We start from the raw sequence: 19,164 nt of genomic DNA, 5'->3' as shown, positions 1-19,164 counted from the left end.
TAAGGTATTCCAGCCAAGCCGTTGGATGCCGGCCCTCTGGAAGCAAAAGGGCCGAAAAGGGGGGCACCTCCAAACCGTGCAAAGTCTGGGCTATCCGTGTGTCCTCGCTCCTCCTCCAACATAAGAAACGCTCAACTCCCACCCCTGGGGAAAACTCCAGGTTAGAGAAAAGCGGAGAGAGTTGACCAGGACCCCTTGAGAGAGAAGCCCGCCTGCACTCAACATCCCAGACCCTCAGCGATGCCTTGTGCTTATTTTTTTAAATGGCATTCATTGTATGGGTTTTATTACGGTTTTTGTAGTTTGGGTCGTTACAGAAGTGGCAATAACAAACCTACAGTTTTTTGTTTATTTTAGTTTACATAGAAAAAAGCATTTCTAATGGTAAAAAAATTCTTTATCCTTTATTTTTATTTTGTTTTTATATTTTATCCCCTTTTTAACCCCTTCACCCCTGGGCGATTTTACGATTTTGGTTTTTGTTTTTTGCTCCTCCTTCTTCTGAGAGCCATAGCCTTTTTATTTTTCCATCAATCTTGCCATATCAGAGCTTATTTTTTGCGGGACAAGTTGTACTTTTGAATGAAGCCACTAATTTTACAATATAGTGTACTGAAAAATGGGGGAAAAAAATTCCAAGTGCGGTGAAATTGCAAAAAAAGGGCAATTGCACAATTGTTTTTGGAATATTTTATTCATTGTGTCTACTATATGGTATAACTGATGTATCAGTGTGATGTCTCAGGTTGGTACGAGTTCGTAGATACCAAACAAGTATACTTTTACTTTAATCTAAGGTTAAAAAAATTCAGAAATTCGTGAAAAAAAAAGAATTGCATTTTTTGCGCCATTTACTGAGACCTGTAGCGTTCTCATCTTTAGGGATCTGGGACTCAATGCTGGCTTATTTTTTGTGTCTTGAGCTGACATTTTTACTTATACCATTTTTGTGCGGATGCTAAGCTGTAATCGCTTACAGTTTTTGCAGTTTACATTTTTTTTACGTCAACCAAAAAACGTAATTTTGGCATGTTTTTTTTTTCGACACACCATGTACTGATCAGATTAATTGATTTTATATTTTGATAGATCGGGCATTTCTGAATGCGGCGATACAAAATATGATTAGATTTTTATTTTTTTTAACTGTTTTATTTTCAATGAGGCGAATGGGAGTGATTTGAACTTTTAGTTTTTTTTATATTTTCATATTAATTTTTTATTTATTTTACTAGTCCCCCTAGGGAAATTTATGGACCAGTAGTCTGATTGCTTGTGTATTTCTGTTGATCAGAGCTGCACAGCTCTGATCACTAGAAATGCAGTATTCCTAAGGGAGCCACAGCTCTGTTGGCGCTAACAGGAAATACTTGGTGATAGCAACAGGGGTCATCACATGGCAACCATGGCTACCATGGCAACAATTGTCTCCCTCTGATCATGTCACAGGGCTGCTGATGGTCATTTAAATCGCACTGTCACATTTTGACAGCACAATCTATGTGGCAAACAGGCATGGATTGCCTGTTAGCCCTACATGTTGGCTGTTCAAATCAGCAGACATGTGCAGGGATCACCGAATGCTCACCGCACCAGCCGGCAGTGATTACCGAAATATGACCAAGGACGTACTGGTATGTCCTTGGTTGTAAAGGGGTTAAAAGCAATATAATTTTACAATTTGCACCATATAGTAATTTTGGCCAACATCTTGTAGTAATGTTACCATCCTGGTCCTCATCTTGTATTAATGCCCCCATTCTGTCCCCTTTCTTGTAGTACTGTGCCCGATCTTTGTCCCCATCCTATAGTAATGTATCCATCCTGGTCCCTATCAGTAGTAATGTGCCCCATCCTGGTCCCCATTCCATCGTAATGTGTCCCATCCTTGTCCCATTGTAGTAATGTGCCCTATCCTTGTCTCAATCCTGTAGTAATGTGCCCATCATCCTGGTCCCCATCCTGTAGTAATGTATCCATCCTGGTCCCCATCCTGTAGTAATGTATCCATCCTGGTCCCCATCCTGTAGCAATGTGCCCATCCTTGTCTCCATCCTGTAGTAATGTGGACATCTTTATCTCCATGATGAAGTAATGTGCCCATCATCCTGGTCCCCATCCTGTAGTAATATGCCCATTCTTGTCCCCATCCTGTAGTAATGTGTACATTCTGTTCCCTATCCTGTAGCAATGTGCCCATCCTTGTCCCCATACTGTAGTAATGTGGACATGGGCGGCATGGTGGCTCAGTGGTTAGCACTGCAGTCTTGCAGCGCTGGGGTCCTGGGTTCAAATCCAACTAAGGACACCATCTGCAAGGAGTTTGTATGTTCTCCCCGTGTTTGCGTGGGTTTCCTCCAGGTACTCCGGTTTCCTCCCACACTCCAAAGACATACAGATAGGGAGTTTAGATTGTGAGCCCCAATGGGGACAGTGTTGCCAATGTATGTAAAACGCTGTGGAATTAATAGCGCTATATAAATGAATAAAATTATTATTATTATTATTATTATCTTTGTCTCCATCATGTAGTAATGTGCCCATCCTTGTCCCCATCCTGTAGTAATGTGCCCATCCTGGTCCCCATTCTGTCGTAATGGGTCCATCCTTGTTCCCATCCTGTAGTAATGTGCCCATTCTGGTCCCCATCCTGTAGTAATGTGCCAATCCTTGTGCCTATTCTGTCATAATATGGCCATCTTTGTCTCCATCTTGTAGTAATGTGCCCATTCTTGTCCCATTGTAGTAATGTGCCCATCCTGGTCCCCATCCTGTAGTAATGTGCCTTTCATTGTCTCCATCTTGTAGCAATGTGCCCACCCTTGTCCCCTTGTAGTAATGTGCCCATCCTTGTCTCTATCTTGTAGTAATCTGCCTATCCATGTTACATTTAAGTAATGTGCCCATCATTGTCCCCATCCTGTAGTAAATGTAGTAATGTCCCATCCTTGCCCCCATCCTGTAGTAATGTGCCCATCCTGGTCCCTTTCCTGTAGTAATGTGCCCATGCTTGTCTCCATCTTGTAGTAATGTTCCCCATCCATGTCTCCATCCTGTAGTAATGTGCCCATCCTGGTCCCAATCCTGTAATGTGCCCATTCTTGTCCCCATCCTGTAGTAATGTGCCAATCCTTGTGCCCATCCTATAGCAATATGCTCATCTTTGTCCTCACCCTGTAGTAATGTTCCCAATTCTTGTCTTCATATTGTAGTAATGTGAAAATCCTTGTCTCTATATTGTAGTAATGTGCCCATCCTTGTCCCCTTGTATTAGTGTGTGCATCCTTAGAAAAACAAGGAAAGAAAGAAAGCAATGTGCCAGCACAATGGGATCACTCACCAATTGATATAATTTATTGTGCAAATATACAAATACAAATTACATAAGACAACAAATTAAAATAATTTAAATGCCATACAAATAGGCCACAAACAAAGCATCCCAAAGTGTAGCCTTATAATAAAGTATTACACAAACCCTCCATATATTATAACTAGGTTTGAGCGAATGTATTCACCACTATTCGGTATCCGACGGATAAAACAACATCTGCTCCGATACTTTCATTTTCATTTCTGACTTGCTGGCGCCTGTTTTCCAGCCAAAGAACACATCTGATGTTGCTTGCCTTCACAGTAATGCCGCAGCCATCTTTGTTATGGTCTTAATGTGATTGGCTTAACCGCACAGCGTCATAGGGGCTATATAAGGCAGCGGCCATTTTGTGAACATGCAGTCTGTTGGCAGATGGCGGTGTAGATAGACTGTACTGTGTGCGGGAGAGCGTTTATACAGCCAACTAATAATAGTCCTTGTAAGGACTGAAGATAGTGTGCATTAGCTACTAGCAGCTGTGTAAATTCGTACAACCAGGTATAGGGACAGTGCAATGCATTGTATGACATAGCGTTCCTGCTGCAAAATCCTAAATAGTCAAATAGTCCTTGTAAGGGCTGAAGCCACTAGTCAATTGCTAGGCTGCAAAACAGTGTATGCAGAACCAGCTATAGGGCCAGTGACAGTGCAGTGCCTTGTTGGTGATAGCGATCGTGCTTCAAACTCCTAAATAGTCCTTCTAAGGACTGAAGCCAGTAGTCAGCTCCATAAATTGCCAGGCTGCAAAACAGTGAATGCAGAACCAGCTATAGGGTCAATGTTAGTGCAGTGCTTTGTTAGGTTAGAGAGATCCATCTGTAAACAAAAAAAAACCAAAAAAACAAAAATCCCTCTTATTACTGCTGCATACGGTCTGTTAGTGTGGTGTCTGATATAGGGAGAGCTTTTTCACCGGCAGGTAAAGATTTAAAGCCTTCCTGACATCTGCTACTAATAATCAACAATCCCAGCACTACTACATCACTTGTGCGTGTTCAACTAGGGACAGGTATTGCAAATTCCCTAAAAAATGGTCACAAAATTTACCAAACAACGGGTTTAGGTGTAGTGCCTGTCAGCCACCATCTCAATTGATACCAGCACAGTTGCGTCCTTGTGTTGGCTTCATGGCCAACTCCATAAACTCCATAGTACCCTACTGCTAAAAAAAATATTGCAAGTTTAAAAAAAAAAAAAAAAAAAAAAAGAGAAAAGAAAATTGCTGTCACGGTCTCTACTTCTACCTGAAGCCGATACCGTCATAGGACCAACCTATCATCCCGGTGTTTCATTCATATCTTACAGAACCTACATAGTGTCCTGCTCGTACTAAAACACAGTGTCAGTGTTACCAAATTTTAATTAATACTCGGTATTAGTGGCACTACTTGTGCCTCAAGGCAAGTACCTTCATAGCACCAACCTAGCATCTTGGTAGTGACTTCATATCTTACAGAACCTACATAGTGTCCTGCTCTTACTAAAACACAGTGTCATCAAATTTTTAATTAATACTCGGTGTCAGTGCCTCTACTCATGCTTGAAGCAAAATACCTTCATAGCACCAACCTAGCATCTTGGTAGTGACTTCATATCTTACAGAACCTACATAGTGTCCTGCTCTTACTAAAACACAGTGTCAGTGTTACCAAATTTTTAATTAATACTCAGTGTCAGTGCCTCTACTCCTGCCTGAAGCCAAATACCATTATAGCACCAAGCTAGCATCCCGGTGGTGGCGTCTTCATATCTTACAGAACCTACATAGTGTCCTGCTTTTACTAAAACACAGTGTCAGTGTTACCAAATTTTTAATTAATACTCGGTGTCAGTGCCTCTACTCCTGCCTGAAGCCAAATACCGTTATAGCACCAAGCTAGCATCCCGGTGGTGGCGTCTTCATATCTTACAGAACCTACATAGTGTCCTGCTCAAACTAAAACACAGTCTGAGTGCCAAAAACCAATACTAAAATAAAAGTGTTGTCAAACCCTGTTATCTTTTAGGGCTAAAAGACATTCACAACATCTTTGTCGACTCCTCCAAGTGGTACTTTGTCTAATAAAGGTACCTTGCGGTTTTTAGACTTACAGAAACAGCTATCGTGGGAAACTATTAACACAGGTTTAACAACCCGGCAAAAGTGTTGTTCCACTGCCTGTACAAAAGGTCACGTTACAGTATTCACCTTCAAATAATCAAACAAAAAAAATGGGAAAAAGAGACGGTAAGAGCCGTGGACGAGGTGGTAGTGACAGTGGTGGTCGCCCAAGCAATGTGAATGAGCCAAAGAAAAAGGTTCCTGCTTTATCTACCTCTGCCTTCCTATCCCAATTTTCTTGTCCACGTGAGAAACCACTCTTGCGCCCTGAACAGTGCGAACAGGTAACGAGTTGGCTAGGAGAAAATGCCTCCGGTTACTTGTCGAGTACCAAATCCCAAGGGTCCACACAAACAGACTTGAGTAGCCCAGAGGCTGTGCCATCGAATCCTCAACCTGGTCCTCCTTCCTCACAGCATCAGTATTCTAAGGAAACAAGCAATGGTGTGCAGTGATGCACAGATCTTTGAGCCCCCAAGGCCAGAAGAAAGCCATGTTGTTGAGCGTGAAATGCTGGGCAATCAGGTGGAAGTGTTGGAGGATGATGAGACACAGTTTCCATCAGGTCAGCCTGAAACCTCAATTACCGAAGATGTTGACCTTCAGGAATTTGAAGACGACCTGGTCGATGATGAGGTGACTGATCCAACATGGACGGGTGGCATGGATTGCGAGAGCAGCAGTGCAGAGGAGCATGTGCCCATAGGCCGCAAAAAGGCTGTAAGAGATAGGGTTTCGACCACTGCCAGAGGTCAACCAACTGTGCACATGACACCACCACATGTGGCAAATGAGAGTCCAAGGGTCCGTGCATCACCTGTGCCATCTCAGAGTCCAAGGGTCCGTGCTGCGATTATGTGGGAGTTTTTTCCAACAGTCCTTCGGACCAAACGGTTGCCATTTGTCAAATCTGTCAGAACAAGCTTAGCAGAGGAAGAAATACTTCCAGATTGGGCACCTCCAGCATGAAAAACCATATGTTAGCCAAGCACACCACTAGGAGGTTAAAAGCTCTAGGTGAAAAACACGATTTCCAGACTCAAAACTCTACCACTTCCCCTGGGCTGCCTGCTCCCCAAACTGGTGTGCAAGAAGAGGTGGCGCTGATGCCTCCTTCTCCCAACCTGATGTTGGCCAAACTCAATCATCAACGAACACATCCGCTTCGGTGTCCCAGCATTCCGTTCAGTTGTCCATACCACAGACCTTCGAAAAGAAACGAAAATACCCCGTTACGCAGCCAAGGGCAGAAGCCATAACTGCACACATTGCACGATTGCTAGCCCTTGAGATATTGCCGTATTGGCTTGTGGGAACAGAGGCTTTCCGCGACCTTTTAGCAGTGTTAGAACATCGGTACTCTGTGCCTAGCCGGCACTTTTTTTCTCTTTGTCCTGTCCCCGCGCTCCACAATCATGTGTCCGTAAACATCAAACGGGCTCTCACCAACACCATAACAGGGAAGGTCCACTTAACCTCAGACACGTGGACAAGCGGAAGTGGACAGAGACGCTACATCTCACTGACGGCAAACTGGGTGAACCTGGTGGCGGGTGGTACAGAGTCTGAGCCGGCAACATCCCATATAGTTCCCACACCCAGAATAGTGGGCCCCACTTCAATCAGAGTTTAAGTAGCCTCCCACGCAGCAACAACTCCCTCCTCCTCCTACTCTTCATCTGGCTCCTGTGCATCCTCCTCAACATCTGCCGGTGTCCAACCGTCGACATCATTCCCCAGCTGGGATCTCTGCAGCACTGCCTCGGCTAAGCGTTAACACGCTCTACTGAAGCTCATCTGTATCAGTGACAAATCGCACACGGCACCTGAGCTTTTGAAAGCAATAACTGAGCAGACAGATGAGTGGCTTTAGCCGTTGGACCTCCATCCAGGGATGGTAGTGTGTGATAATGGTCGTAATCTGGTGGCAGCTTTAAAGCTTGGAAAGCTTGTACACGTTCCTTATATGGTCGATGTTGTAAATTTAGTAGTTCAGCACTTTCTGAAGAAATACCCTGGGACACCAGACCTACTTACCAAGGTACGACGTATTAGCGCACATTTCCACAAGTCATCTCCTTCTTTTGCTGGCCTGGCAGTGCTGCAGAATCGCTTACACTTGCCTCGTCACAGACTAATATGTGACCTCCCTACGAGATGGAATTCAACCTATCATATGTTGGCCAGGATCCATGAGCAGCAGAGGGCAGTATCCCAATTCCAGCTGGAACATGCCCGTCAGACGCAGCTGCCAGACATAAGTACTGCAGAGTGGGTGTGGATTGCAGACATTTGTCAGGTCCTAGAAAAGTTTGATTACTGTACCAACATTGTGAGCAGTTATGATGCTCCTATCAGCATTACCATTCCACTGATTTGTTTATTGAAACGCTCTCTGGATGGTCTGACTAACCAAAGTGTTAATGCACCCGAGGTGTCTGTGGATCCAGACTTCACAATGATTGCTAGTAATCCGCACAACCTCGGTCAACAGGCTCAGGCCACCTTTGGTTAGCATCATGAGGATGAGGAGGATGATGAAGAGCAGGAATGCTTTGAAGTTGGTAACCAAGTGATTGACAACCCAAGCTTCAGGGCTGTCCAGCAGTGGATGGCCTGAGGAGGAGCAGGAGGAGGAGAGAGAGACTCAGGAAGAGAGGAGGTTTAGGGAGACAGAATGTATTCTTAGCAGTGACACACAAAGGTTTCCAGTTCGGAGCCTGGGACACATGGCACAGTTCATGTCAGACTGCCTTTCTCATGACTGTCGGCTAGCTCACATTTTGGCAGACAACAAATACTGGTTATGTACCTTCCTTGACCCACGCTACAAAGACAAATTCGCTTTGCTACTTGTCGAGGCAAATAAGGATTGTACTATGGAAACATTCAAGAGGGCTGTAGTGGAGCAGTTGATGAAATGATTACCCTGAGATCATGCTGGCATCAGCGGTAGCGTGTCATCTCACGCAACAGGATTACAAGAGAGGGCTACGCATAGTAGGAGCAACATAGACGGGGGACTAATGTGTCAAAACTGGTCCATTTTCCACAAACCTTCAACTTCGATTCAGATACTGGTGTGGGGAACTATGACAAGGAGGGAACACTTAAGTAAGATGGTGAGGGACTATGTAGGTGACCATATCAGCGTGCTTTCAGAGTCTACAGTTCCTTTTAACTATTGGGTTTCCAAGCTCAACACTTGGCCAGACGTCGCCTTTTACGCTTTGGAAATGCTAGCTTACCCTGCTGCAAGTGTCTTCTCTGAGGGTGTATTCAGCTCAGCGGGGTCAATAATAACAGATTTTCGCACACAATTATCCATGGAAAGTGCAAGACAGTTTGATGATGATCAAAATGAACCATAGATGGACTTTCCCAGAGTATCTCAGGCCGCCTGTTAACAAGACCCAATAATAAGTGTAGCCCCAAAATTTGTATTTCTTAAGTTCAAATCAGTTCCATTCTTTCTCATTAAAGACTATTTTGTCTTCTATCATCTAATGACACCGCATGACTAATCTAACTTGTTATGCTGCTGCGATTTAATTGTTCGGCTCAATCACCCAGGGCAATATTTTTCAAGCCTTTGTACATTATGCACTGGCACAACCACTGTCGAGGCTACACTGTGTATAACAATTGGTCAGGCAGTCTCTAATTGTGTTCTTTATTGATGCTGTGCTCTACAGTGTGTTACACATGGCCGCCTGCGGAATCAGAATTTTTTTAGCTCCTTGGAATGTTATGCCCTATTGCTTATCCTACCAATTTTTTTTTAAAAAAAAGCTGTTGGGAGTACCTTCCGATGCTGTGCTCCATGGTGTCTGAACCATTATCCCCTGGGGAAACTGAATTTATTAAACTCCTTGGCATGTTATGCCCTGTTGCTTATATTACCAATGTTTAAAAAAAAGCTGTTGGGAGCTATTGAGACTACCTTCTGATGCTGTTCTACATGGTGTTTGAACCATTCCCCCTGTGCAAACTGAATTTTTTTAAATCCTCGGAGTTAGCTAGTGGAATAAAGCCTGAGTTCCAGAGTGAAACTAGTGCCACTTCCACGGTGCTGCATGCTTCACAAACTGCGGTCTAGGAAGCAGGCGATGATGCCTCCTGCTCCCAGCCTGCTTTTGGTCAGATGCAATCATCATCAACGACATCAGCTTCGATGTCCCAGCATGGCGTTCATTTGTCCATAAAACATACATTACTGAATAATTTGAATAGAATTTGATTAAAGGGTCACTGGAGCCGGTGGTGTTGGTGGAGGAGGTGTAGGGCAAGGCCAACACCCAAATGGCCACATAGGCAATAGCACTGTAAAGTGTTATGGAGTATGTATTCCAACTTTCACACTAATGATATAGGGGACGCAGAATACTACAAATGACTGCTGTCCCTCCCCAATTTATGTTACAGGGCCCACCTGAGGGCCCTAAGAAGTCTGAGATTTGAGGACAGCCAGTGGCCCTTTCTACATTTGAATAGAGGGCCACTGGAGCTGGTGGTGTTGGTGGAAGAGGAGGGCAAAGCCAACATCCCAACGGGCACATTGTATCTGACCTTTTAAAGTGCTGTCAAATATGTCCCAAAAAAGGAGGTGCGAGACAGACATCAATATAATGTATGTTACAACCCTTTGAAATCGAAAAAGAAGGAAAAATATAAAAAATGAAACGTGTGAACATATGCTAAAGTGTTTTTTTGGAGGTCAGGGCTTGATTTGACGTTTTATTGCAGTGATTAGGCACTAGAAACTGTTTCTTAGCAATTTCCCCTCTTATACTTTGGTTTGAGAGCTGTTCTGGCGACTATGTAAATGCTGCGTGCTGCTCTGAGCATGTTATTCCAAGACACCATAAATGTAGTCAGGCACCTTCTACAGGCTGTGCCCATACTGTTTCAGCCTTTTCCCATCCATTTCAGCCTTTTCCCCTGTCACCGTCACCACAGATCACCATTGGGTCCAACATAAAATTATTCTGGTTTCCCACATACTTACATTGGGCGTCGAATATTCGCGAATAGTAGAATAGCAACGAAGTATTCGACGGATATTCGGAGAAGCGAATATTAGGGTATTCGATCATCCCTAATTATAACTGTGGCGCCCTGGCCTAGCCAGGTCGTCACAGATAACACACAAACACCCCACCCCCATCAGACAGGGACACCAGCCAAACAAAAATCCTTGTTGCCTCCCTCCAGTGTCTGATGTCCACACCAGGTGGGGCGGAGCTAAGCGGTTGGCTCCACCCACCGAGGAGTTCACAGGCCTGGAGGCGGGAAAAGTGTCAGTTAGGAGTTGGAGTTTAGTTGAGGAGGTTGAAGTGAGAGGAGCGAACACTTGGGTGTCTGGGTAGTGGCCCAGGCACTGACAGCAAGGTTGGCAGACGGTGATGCCCGTCTGCAGGAGTGGTGGAGCAACGCGGGACTGTAGGACCGGGGACGGGCGACGGCCCGCCGGTACCGACCGGGGAGCGAAGTGAAGCCAGCACACACAGGCAGGGCCATCCGACCCCGACCAGGCTTGGAGCCGCCGTCAATAGTCAGATCCGAATGTGACTGGAACCCCAGGGGTTTCACAACAGCAAAAGTCCCGATTGAAGGCAACCGCCCACACCGTGAGGCTATACAGCTATCGCCTAAGGCTAGAGACCCAAGGGCCAGCGTCTGCGGGCAAACGGGCTCCTCCGGTACCCATACACCGGGGAGCGGACTACCGTTGGGAATCCATAGTAGTCAGAAAGAGAACACCAAGGTGCATGGAAAGACAGCCGCCATCACCTGTCCGGGGAGAAGCACTGCAGCCGGCTGTGGTACCGAGGACTTTGTACCTTTCTTGCTGAGTGAGTACACCCGTGCCATCCGGCACCACGCCGCGCTGTCCCTGCAACCCTGCACCTCACCGAACCTGTCTCCCCGTTACAACATCATCGGGCCCCAGGACCACCGACCCCTACCCATGGAGGGAGAAAACAACATCCCAGCTGCTCCCTACCATCGCTCCTGGGATCCCCGTCATTGGCAGCGGTGGTGCCCATCTTCACCACGACCCGTGGGTGGCATCACGGACTAAATCCCCCAAACCAACCACCCCTTTCACTCACGGGCGAGGAGCGCCGCTCGAGTCCCCGGATCCGGCCCACCGCTCGAGCCACCGAGCAGCCATCGCAGCAGCGCCGGACCCGAGCGTAAGCGAGAGCGCAGCAGCGACGGCGTCCTCCCCGCCCACGACATAACCCTAAAGCCTGCTTTACACGCTGCAATTTTTCGTGCGATCGCATGTGCGATCGCACCCACCCCATCGTTTGTGCGGCACGGGAAATTTGTTGCTCGTGTCGCACAAAGTCGTAACCCCCTATCACACGTACTTACCTTCCAAACGACCTCGCTGTGGGCGGCGAACATCTTCCCTCCTTGAAGGGGGAGGGATGTTCGGCGTCACAGCGACGTCACACAGCGGCCGGCCAATAAAAGCGGAGGGGCGGAGATGAGCGGGACGTAAACATCCCACCCACCTTCTTCCTTCCGCATTGCCGGCAGGACGCAGGTAAGCTTCAGTTTATCTTTCCCGGTGTTTCACACAGAGCGACGTGTGCTGCCTCGGGAAAAAAAGAACAACCGGCGCGCAGAAGGATGTTCGATTTTTAGAAAATGAGCGACGTGTCAAAGATCAACAATAAGGTGAGTATTTTTGCATGATCACACTCGCTCGTAGCTGTCACACGCTACGATATGTGAAACGATGCCGTAAGTACGTCACTACCGACGTGACCCCGACGACATATCGTTAGATATATCGTAGCGTGTAATGTGCCCTTAATTGCGGAGAGACAATGATCCACACAAAACCGATGCTAACAAGGAATCATAGGTATTGGGAGGGGGTTGAAAAAATAGATTACATCAACAAGAAAGCACACCCCCAATGAAAAAACTCATGATGGTGATCATGATGTGAACACCTTTTGTTTGTCACCAGTACAGACAGACATGTCCAGAATAACAAATAAAGACAAATATAATAGATGACATAAAAGCATAACGTGAGAAATCACAATGAACAAGATGCTATGAATACGGTACCGAACAAAAAAGACCTATGGCACCTGCAATATATATAAGTATAAGAAATGCGGCAAAGGAGAAGGCAGGGGATGCAGCCCCACGTGTATCACCACTGTGTGGCTTTCTCAAGGGCAAGATAGATAGATAGGGCTCTATCTTCCCCTTGAGAAAGCAACAGTTAGGTTCTTCTCACCTGTCCTCCATTCTCTCAGTGTCCTCTTTCCTGCTTCTTGCGGTTCGCGGGCACGTAGACCTGCTGACTATCACAGCTGGTGCAGGGGCCGCTGTCAGCGCTTTATTTCAGTTGAATGTATTGGCAGCGCTGCTCAGAAAAGCTCTCTGCAAAGCTAATCCAATGGCAGCAAATAGCCAATCAGAAGCCAGCAGCTGATTTAGGATTCAGATAGTCGGTTTTTAATCACGTGATGTCAAAGACCTAATTGAAAGAGAAGAATTAACCGGGTAGATGGACGAAATGAGCAATTATAAGTACACAGTGCTTTATAATATGACTACAATATACTAAGAGGATAAAAACTTGGGAGTTCTTCTTTAATGCTGTCAGCAGTGAGAGTCCATAGTTTACAAACACATCTTGTTTCAAGTTAATATTTTCATTTTGTCCTCAGGTCACTATAAATATACTAGAAGCTAATGATGAAAAACCAGTATGTTCCCCAAATTCATCTACACTGTTTGTACCAGTAAATCAAGCAATAGGTACAAACATTCAAAATTTCAAGCTCACTTGTACAGATCGGGATTCTGGACCCACTTCTTTTAAATACTCTTTCAATTCAGGTAAAAAAAAATCCAAACATATAGTATAAACTGTACTACATATGTTTGTTTTTAATAATAGTTTATATAAAAGTATAATATTTTGGCATACCATTAAGAGTTTTTGGAAAGTTTTGGAGGTTGTGTTCAGCATTCAGTTCCTTCCTTCTCATGAATTTTTGTTTTAGAAAGGTCAATAATGTGGATTATTGCTGACAGAATAAATAGTATAATGACATGAAGAAAGAAAACCGCTACTGTACTTTTACTTGGTGTAAAGGTCCATAGACATCTACACATAGCCATCACAGAGGTGTGGCCTTTTCTTTACTAAAATAAATGGATTTTGCGCTTTCTGAGTAAGACATTAAGGAGTGCTTTACACGCTGCAACATCGCTAAAGCGATCTCGTTGGGGTCACGGAATTTGTGACGCACATCCGGCCGCCTTAGCGATGTCGTTGCGTGTGACACCTATGAGCGATTTTGCATCGTCGCAAAAACGTGCAAAATCGCTGCCCCCCCCATTCCCAATTATCGTTGCTGCTGCGTGTGCGATGTAGTTCGTCGTTCCTGTGGCAGCACACATCACTATGTGTGAGACTGCAGGAACGCGGAACCTCACCTTACCTGCGGCCGCCGGCAATAAGGAAGGAAGAAGGTGGGCGGGATGTTACAACCCGCTTATCTCCGCCCCTCCGCTTCTATTGGGTGCCCGCTTAGTGACGTCGCTGTGACGCCGAACGAACCGCCCCCTTAGAAAGGAGGCGGTTCGCCGGTCACAGCAACGTCGCTAGGCAGGTAAGTAATGTGACGGGTCTGAGTGATGTTGTGCGCCACGGGCAGCGATTTGCCTGTGTCGCACAACCGATGAGGGCGAGTACGCACGCTGTAAAGCGGCCCTAAGTTACAGACAGTCCTTTAGGAACTAATGTCAAATTGTCATGTGACGTGAAAAAATAATAGAATTGCGGAAACCCATTTAGTCATCATGCATATCTTAATGTCTATCTGTACATAATAATAACAAAGTTTTTTTCCATTCACATGTAAATGTTGTAATATATATGTATATATTCATACATTAAATATATTCTATATATACAGTGTGTGTGTAGGTATGTTTATACATATATGTACTCGTATACACAGAGGCTCAAATAAGTATTGAACACAACTCTAATTTTCTAGGTAAATATACAGTCATGGCCAAAAGTTTTGAGAATGCTACAAAAATTAATTTTTACAAAGTCTACTGCTTAAGTTTTTCTAATGGCAATTTGCATATACTCCAGAATGTCATAAAGAGTGATCAGCTTAACAGCAATTACTTGCAAAGTCAATATTGGCTAAGAAGATGAACTTCAACCCCCAAATCACATTTCAACATCATTGCATTCCTGCCTTAAAAGGAGCAGCTAACATTGTTTTAGTGATTGTTCCAGTAACACAGGTGTGGGTTTGATGAGGACAGGGCTGGCGATCAATCAGTCATGATTAAGTAAGAATGACACCACTGGACACTTTAAAAGGAGGCTGGTGCTTGGTATCATTGTTTCTCTTCAATTAACCATGGTTATCTCTAAAGAAACACGTGCAGCCATCATTGGTCTGCACAAAAATGGCCTAACAGGGAAGAGTATCGCAGCTACAAAGATTGCACCTCAGTCAACAATCTATTGCATCATCAAGAACTTCAAGGAGAGAGCTTCCATTGTTGCCAAAAAGGCTCCAGGGCGCCCAAGAAGGACCAGCAAACACCAGGACCGTATCTTAAAACTGTTTCAGCTGCGGGATCGGACTACCAGCAGTGCCGAGCTAGCTCAGCAATGGCAGCAGGCTGGTGTGAGTGCTTCTGCATGCACTGTGAGGCGGAGACTGCTTGAGCAAGGCCTGGTTTCAAGGAGGGCAGCAAAGAAGCCACTTCTCTCCAGAAAAAACATCGGGGACCGACTGATATTCTGCAAAAGGTACAGGGAGTGGACTGCTGAGGACTGGGGTAAAATCATTTTCTCAGATGAATCCCCTTTTCGATTGTTTGGGACATCTGGAAAACAGCTTATTAGGAGAAGAAGAGGTGAGCGCTACCACCAGTCTTGTCTCATGCCAACTGTTAAGCATCCTGAAACGAGTCATGTGTGGGGTTGCTTCTCAGCCAAGGGAATCGGCTCACTCACAGTCTTGCCTAAAAGCACAGCCATGAATAAAGAATGGTACCAGAATGTCCTCCAAGAGCAGTTTGGCGCCCAACAATGCCTTTTCCAGCATGATGGAGCACCTTGCCATAAAGCAAAGGTGATCACTAAATGGCTCATGGAACAAAACATAGAGACTTTGGGTCCATGGCCTGGAAACTCCCCAGATCTTAATCCCATTGAGAACTTGTGGGCAATCATTAAGAGACGGGTGGACAAACAAAAACCAACAAATTCTGGCAAAATGCAAGCATTGCTTATGCAAGAATGGACAGATATCAAATCAAAGAAGTTGATTGAGAGCATGCCAGGGAGAATTGCAGAGGTCCTGAAGAAGAAGGGTCAACACTGCAAATATTGACTTGCTGCATTAACTCATTCTAACTGTCAATATAACCTTTTGGTACTCATAATATGATTGCAATTATATTTCTGTATGTGATGTAAACATCAGACAAACACAATTAAAAACCAGAGGGCAACAGATCATGTGAAAATATAATTTTGGTGTCATTCTCAAAACTTTTGACCATGACTGTATTTCTAAAGGTGCTATTGTCATGAATTTCTCACCAGATGTACAGTAAGGAAAATAAGTATTTGATACATTGCCGATTTTTCAAGTTTTGCCACCTACATACAATGGAGAGGTCTGTCATTTTTATTGTACATTTCAATTGTAACAGACATAATCCCCAAAAAAATCAATAAAATCACATTGTATGATTTTTATATAATTAATTTGCATTTTAATGTATAAGTATTTCATCACCTACAAATCAGCAAGAATTCTGGCTCTCACAGACCTGTTATTTTTTTCTTTAAGAAGCCCTCCTACTGTGCACTCATTACCTGTATTAGGGTATGTGCACACGTTGCTTTTTTTTCCGCGCGGAAAAAAACGCACCCTCTGGCAGAGGGGAGAATTGTAAACAATGCTTTTTGAGAAACAACGCATCGAAAACGCATGCGTTTTTCATGCGTTTTTCATGCGTTTTTCATGTGTTTTTCATGCGTTTTTCATGCGTTTTTTTAGGTGCGTTTTTTAAGACTTGTCAGTGATAATAAAGTTGGTTGAACACAGACCTTTGGAAAAAAAAACCTGTGATGTCATTTCCTTCTCCACATTCTGTTTGGATAAATGGGAGGGTTTGGAATGGAAGGAGCACCATTTGAATTTTGGAAAAGTTGAAATAAACTTCGCGCACCAAGCCCCTTAGGTACCTATACGTCAGAAAACCCCCACAAGTGACCCCATTTTGGAATCTGCACCCATCAAGGATTTTATTCAGGAGTATATTAAGCATTTTGAATCCACAGCTACTTCACCCAAAATGTTGCTGTAGCAACAATATTCTCACTTTTAGGCCCGCTTCACATGTCAGTGAAAAACACTGACGTTTTTCACTGGCGTGTAAAACACGCACATGTCCCTCCGTGTGCCGTGAATCACGGCACACGTGGGTTGTCTAAGTGCAATCCGGGCTCCGTTCTCCGTGGCCCGTGATTGCACTTAGAGATTAACTCACCTGCACCCGCTCCCGCTCTCCATGGTGCTGATCGCTCCCGCGGTGCAGCATCCGGCCGGCGCTGACCCCCGCAGCAGCTGCTTCCGGGTCGGCTGTGTCGTGCATCATGAATATGCGCGACAATAATGAGCCGGCACAGAAGGAACAGGGAGGACGGGCTGCAGAGGACATCGCTGGAGCCGGGTGAGTTAAAATGTTTTTTATTTTAAAAGCACGTTTTTTTCTGGCACGTGTTTCACGGATCACACCACTGCGTGGTCCGTGGGACATCAGTGATGCCAGAAAAAAATGGACATGTCTCCGTGCGGCAATCACGCACACGCGGGTACGCCGCATGGAGACACGTGCAGTGAAAAATCACTGACGTGTGAGCAGACCCATTCATTATAATGGGTCTGCGTATGTCAGTGATCCTGGTACGTTTAAAAAAAAGCACAAACGTCCCAGAATCACTGACGTGTGAAAGGGGCCTAAGGCTATGTGGCCATGATCCAGCGACGCGGCGTCTAGTACACAGTGCCAGCCTTCCTGCAGCTGCCCATGCCCACGATTTGGGTTCAGGCTGCTGTGGAGCTCTATGCTACCTGCAGAGAACACTCTCGTCTCCGCAGCATAAATTGACATGCTGAGGCTCGGGAAGCCACGCTACCGGTCAGTTTATGCTGCGGAGAAAAGAAGCACAGTGGACATGGGATCTCCAAAAATCCTTCCACTGTGCTTCTACTGCACAACGCAGCGTTATGGACGCAGGGAAAACACTCAGCGCCCATAACGCTGCAAACCCTGATTGTGGACACACAGCCTAAAAAGCGTCAATGGATGAATGGATGTCAAATATATATAACGTCCCACCCCCGCCTGCATATTCTAAGCTGGCACCTTTAGTACCTTTCATGTGGCACTAAAGGGTGCCTAGCTTAGTATTTATCCCAAAAAAAACCAATGAAAAAAATGGCGTGGGGTCCCCCCTTTTTTTGATAGCCAGTCAGGGTAAAGCAGACAGCTGTAGCCTGCAAACCACAGCTGGCAGCTTCATCTTGGCTGGTGATCAATTTGGAGGGCTCCCCATGTTTTTTTTTTTATTTTTAAATAAAGAATAAAAAAAAAAATAACGTGGGGTCCCCCCAAATTAGATCACCAGCCAAGGTGAAGCTGACAGCTGGGGTCTGGTATTCTCAGGGTGGGAAGAGCCATGGTTATTGGACTCTTCCCAGCCTAAAAATAGCAGGCCGCAGCCGCCCCAGAAGTGGCGCATCCATTAGATGCGCCAATCCTGGCGCTTCGCCCCAACTCATCCCGCGCCCTGGTGCGTTGGCTAACGGGGTAATAAATGGGGTTGATACCAGATGTGTAATGTCACCTGGCATCAAGCCCAGCAATTAGTGATGTCACGGCGTCTATCAGACACCCGACATAACTAATTGACAGTAAACAAAAGCAAAAAAAGACAACAAAAAATGTTTTATTAGAAAAAACACTCCCCAAATCATTCCCTTGTTCTCCAATTTAATAAAAAAAAATGGGTCCGCAGAAATCCATATGGATGTCCCACGTCGCCTCTGGACCTTCTAGAATATGGGGGCACGTTCAGGAAACGTATCCCCCATTTTCTAGGAGGGCAGACCCTCCATTTGAGGAGAGTGGGTGCAAAAATCTGCACCCACTCTCCCCGGGTCACAGCTGCAGACTGCCGAGCAGCAGCCAGCACAGCTCACACTGAACACAGTGCTGGCTGTCAGCTGCTCTGCACATGTGACCGGCCAGCGTGCACTGTGAAGGAGGAGGGGGCCGCGGGGGATCAGCGCTGCGACCGGACAGGTATGTATGACACCGGGGGGAATAGGGGGTGAACGGGCAGGGCCTGGGGAACAGTTTTCTGTCGCATGTGTTATTGCACATGCGACAGAAATCATAGGAGCAGGGCGGCCGGTGCGCTACTGTGCGCGCGGCCATGTTGGATTTTCGGGAGGGGGGTCGGGGGTCGGGGCGGGCACTTTGGCGACACCGGGGGCTTTGCCAGGAAGTGAGGTCAACAGGAAGCCTCTTGACCTCACTTCCAGGTAAATGCCTGCGTTCTGGCGTGCCGACAAAGGCCGCGGACCGCAAC

General features: G+C 45.6%; 1 protein-coding gene across 1 annotated transcript in view; it reads left to right on the top strand.

Moving 5' to 3' along the window:
• CDHR3 (cadherin related family member 3) overlaps window positions 1-19,164 on the top strand; it is a 99,486-nt gene that overhangs the window by 45,502 nt on the left and 34,820 nt on the right. Inside the window, exon 12 of the mRNA XM_075342568.1 lies at window positions 13,184-13,355. Coding sequence (XP_075198683.1) covers window positions 13,184-13,355 — 172 coding nt within the window. The remainder of the gene's footprint in view (window positions 1-13,183; window positions 13,356-19,164) is intronic.

Source organism: Anomaloglossus baeobatrachus, chromosome 4 (genome assembly GCF_048569485.1).
Source record: "Anomaloglossus baeobatrachus isolate aAnoBae1 chromosome 4, aAnoBae1.hap1, whole genome shotgun sequence".
NCBI lineage: Eukaryota > Metazoa > Chordata > Amphibia > Anura > Aromobatidae > Anomaloglossus > Anomaloglossus baeobatrachus.
Note: the sequence above shows the minus strand (reverse complement) of the source record. Positions and strands in the feature narration are given on the sequence as shown.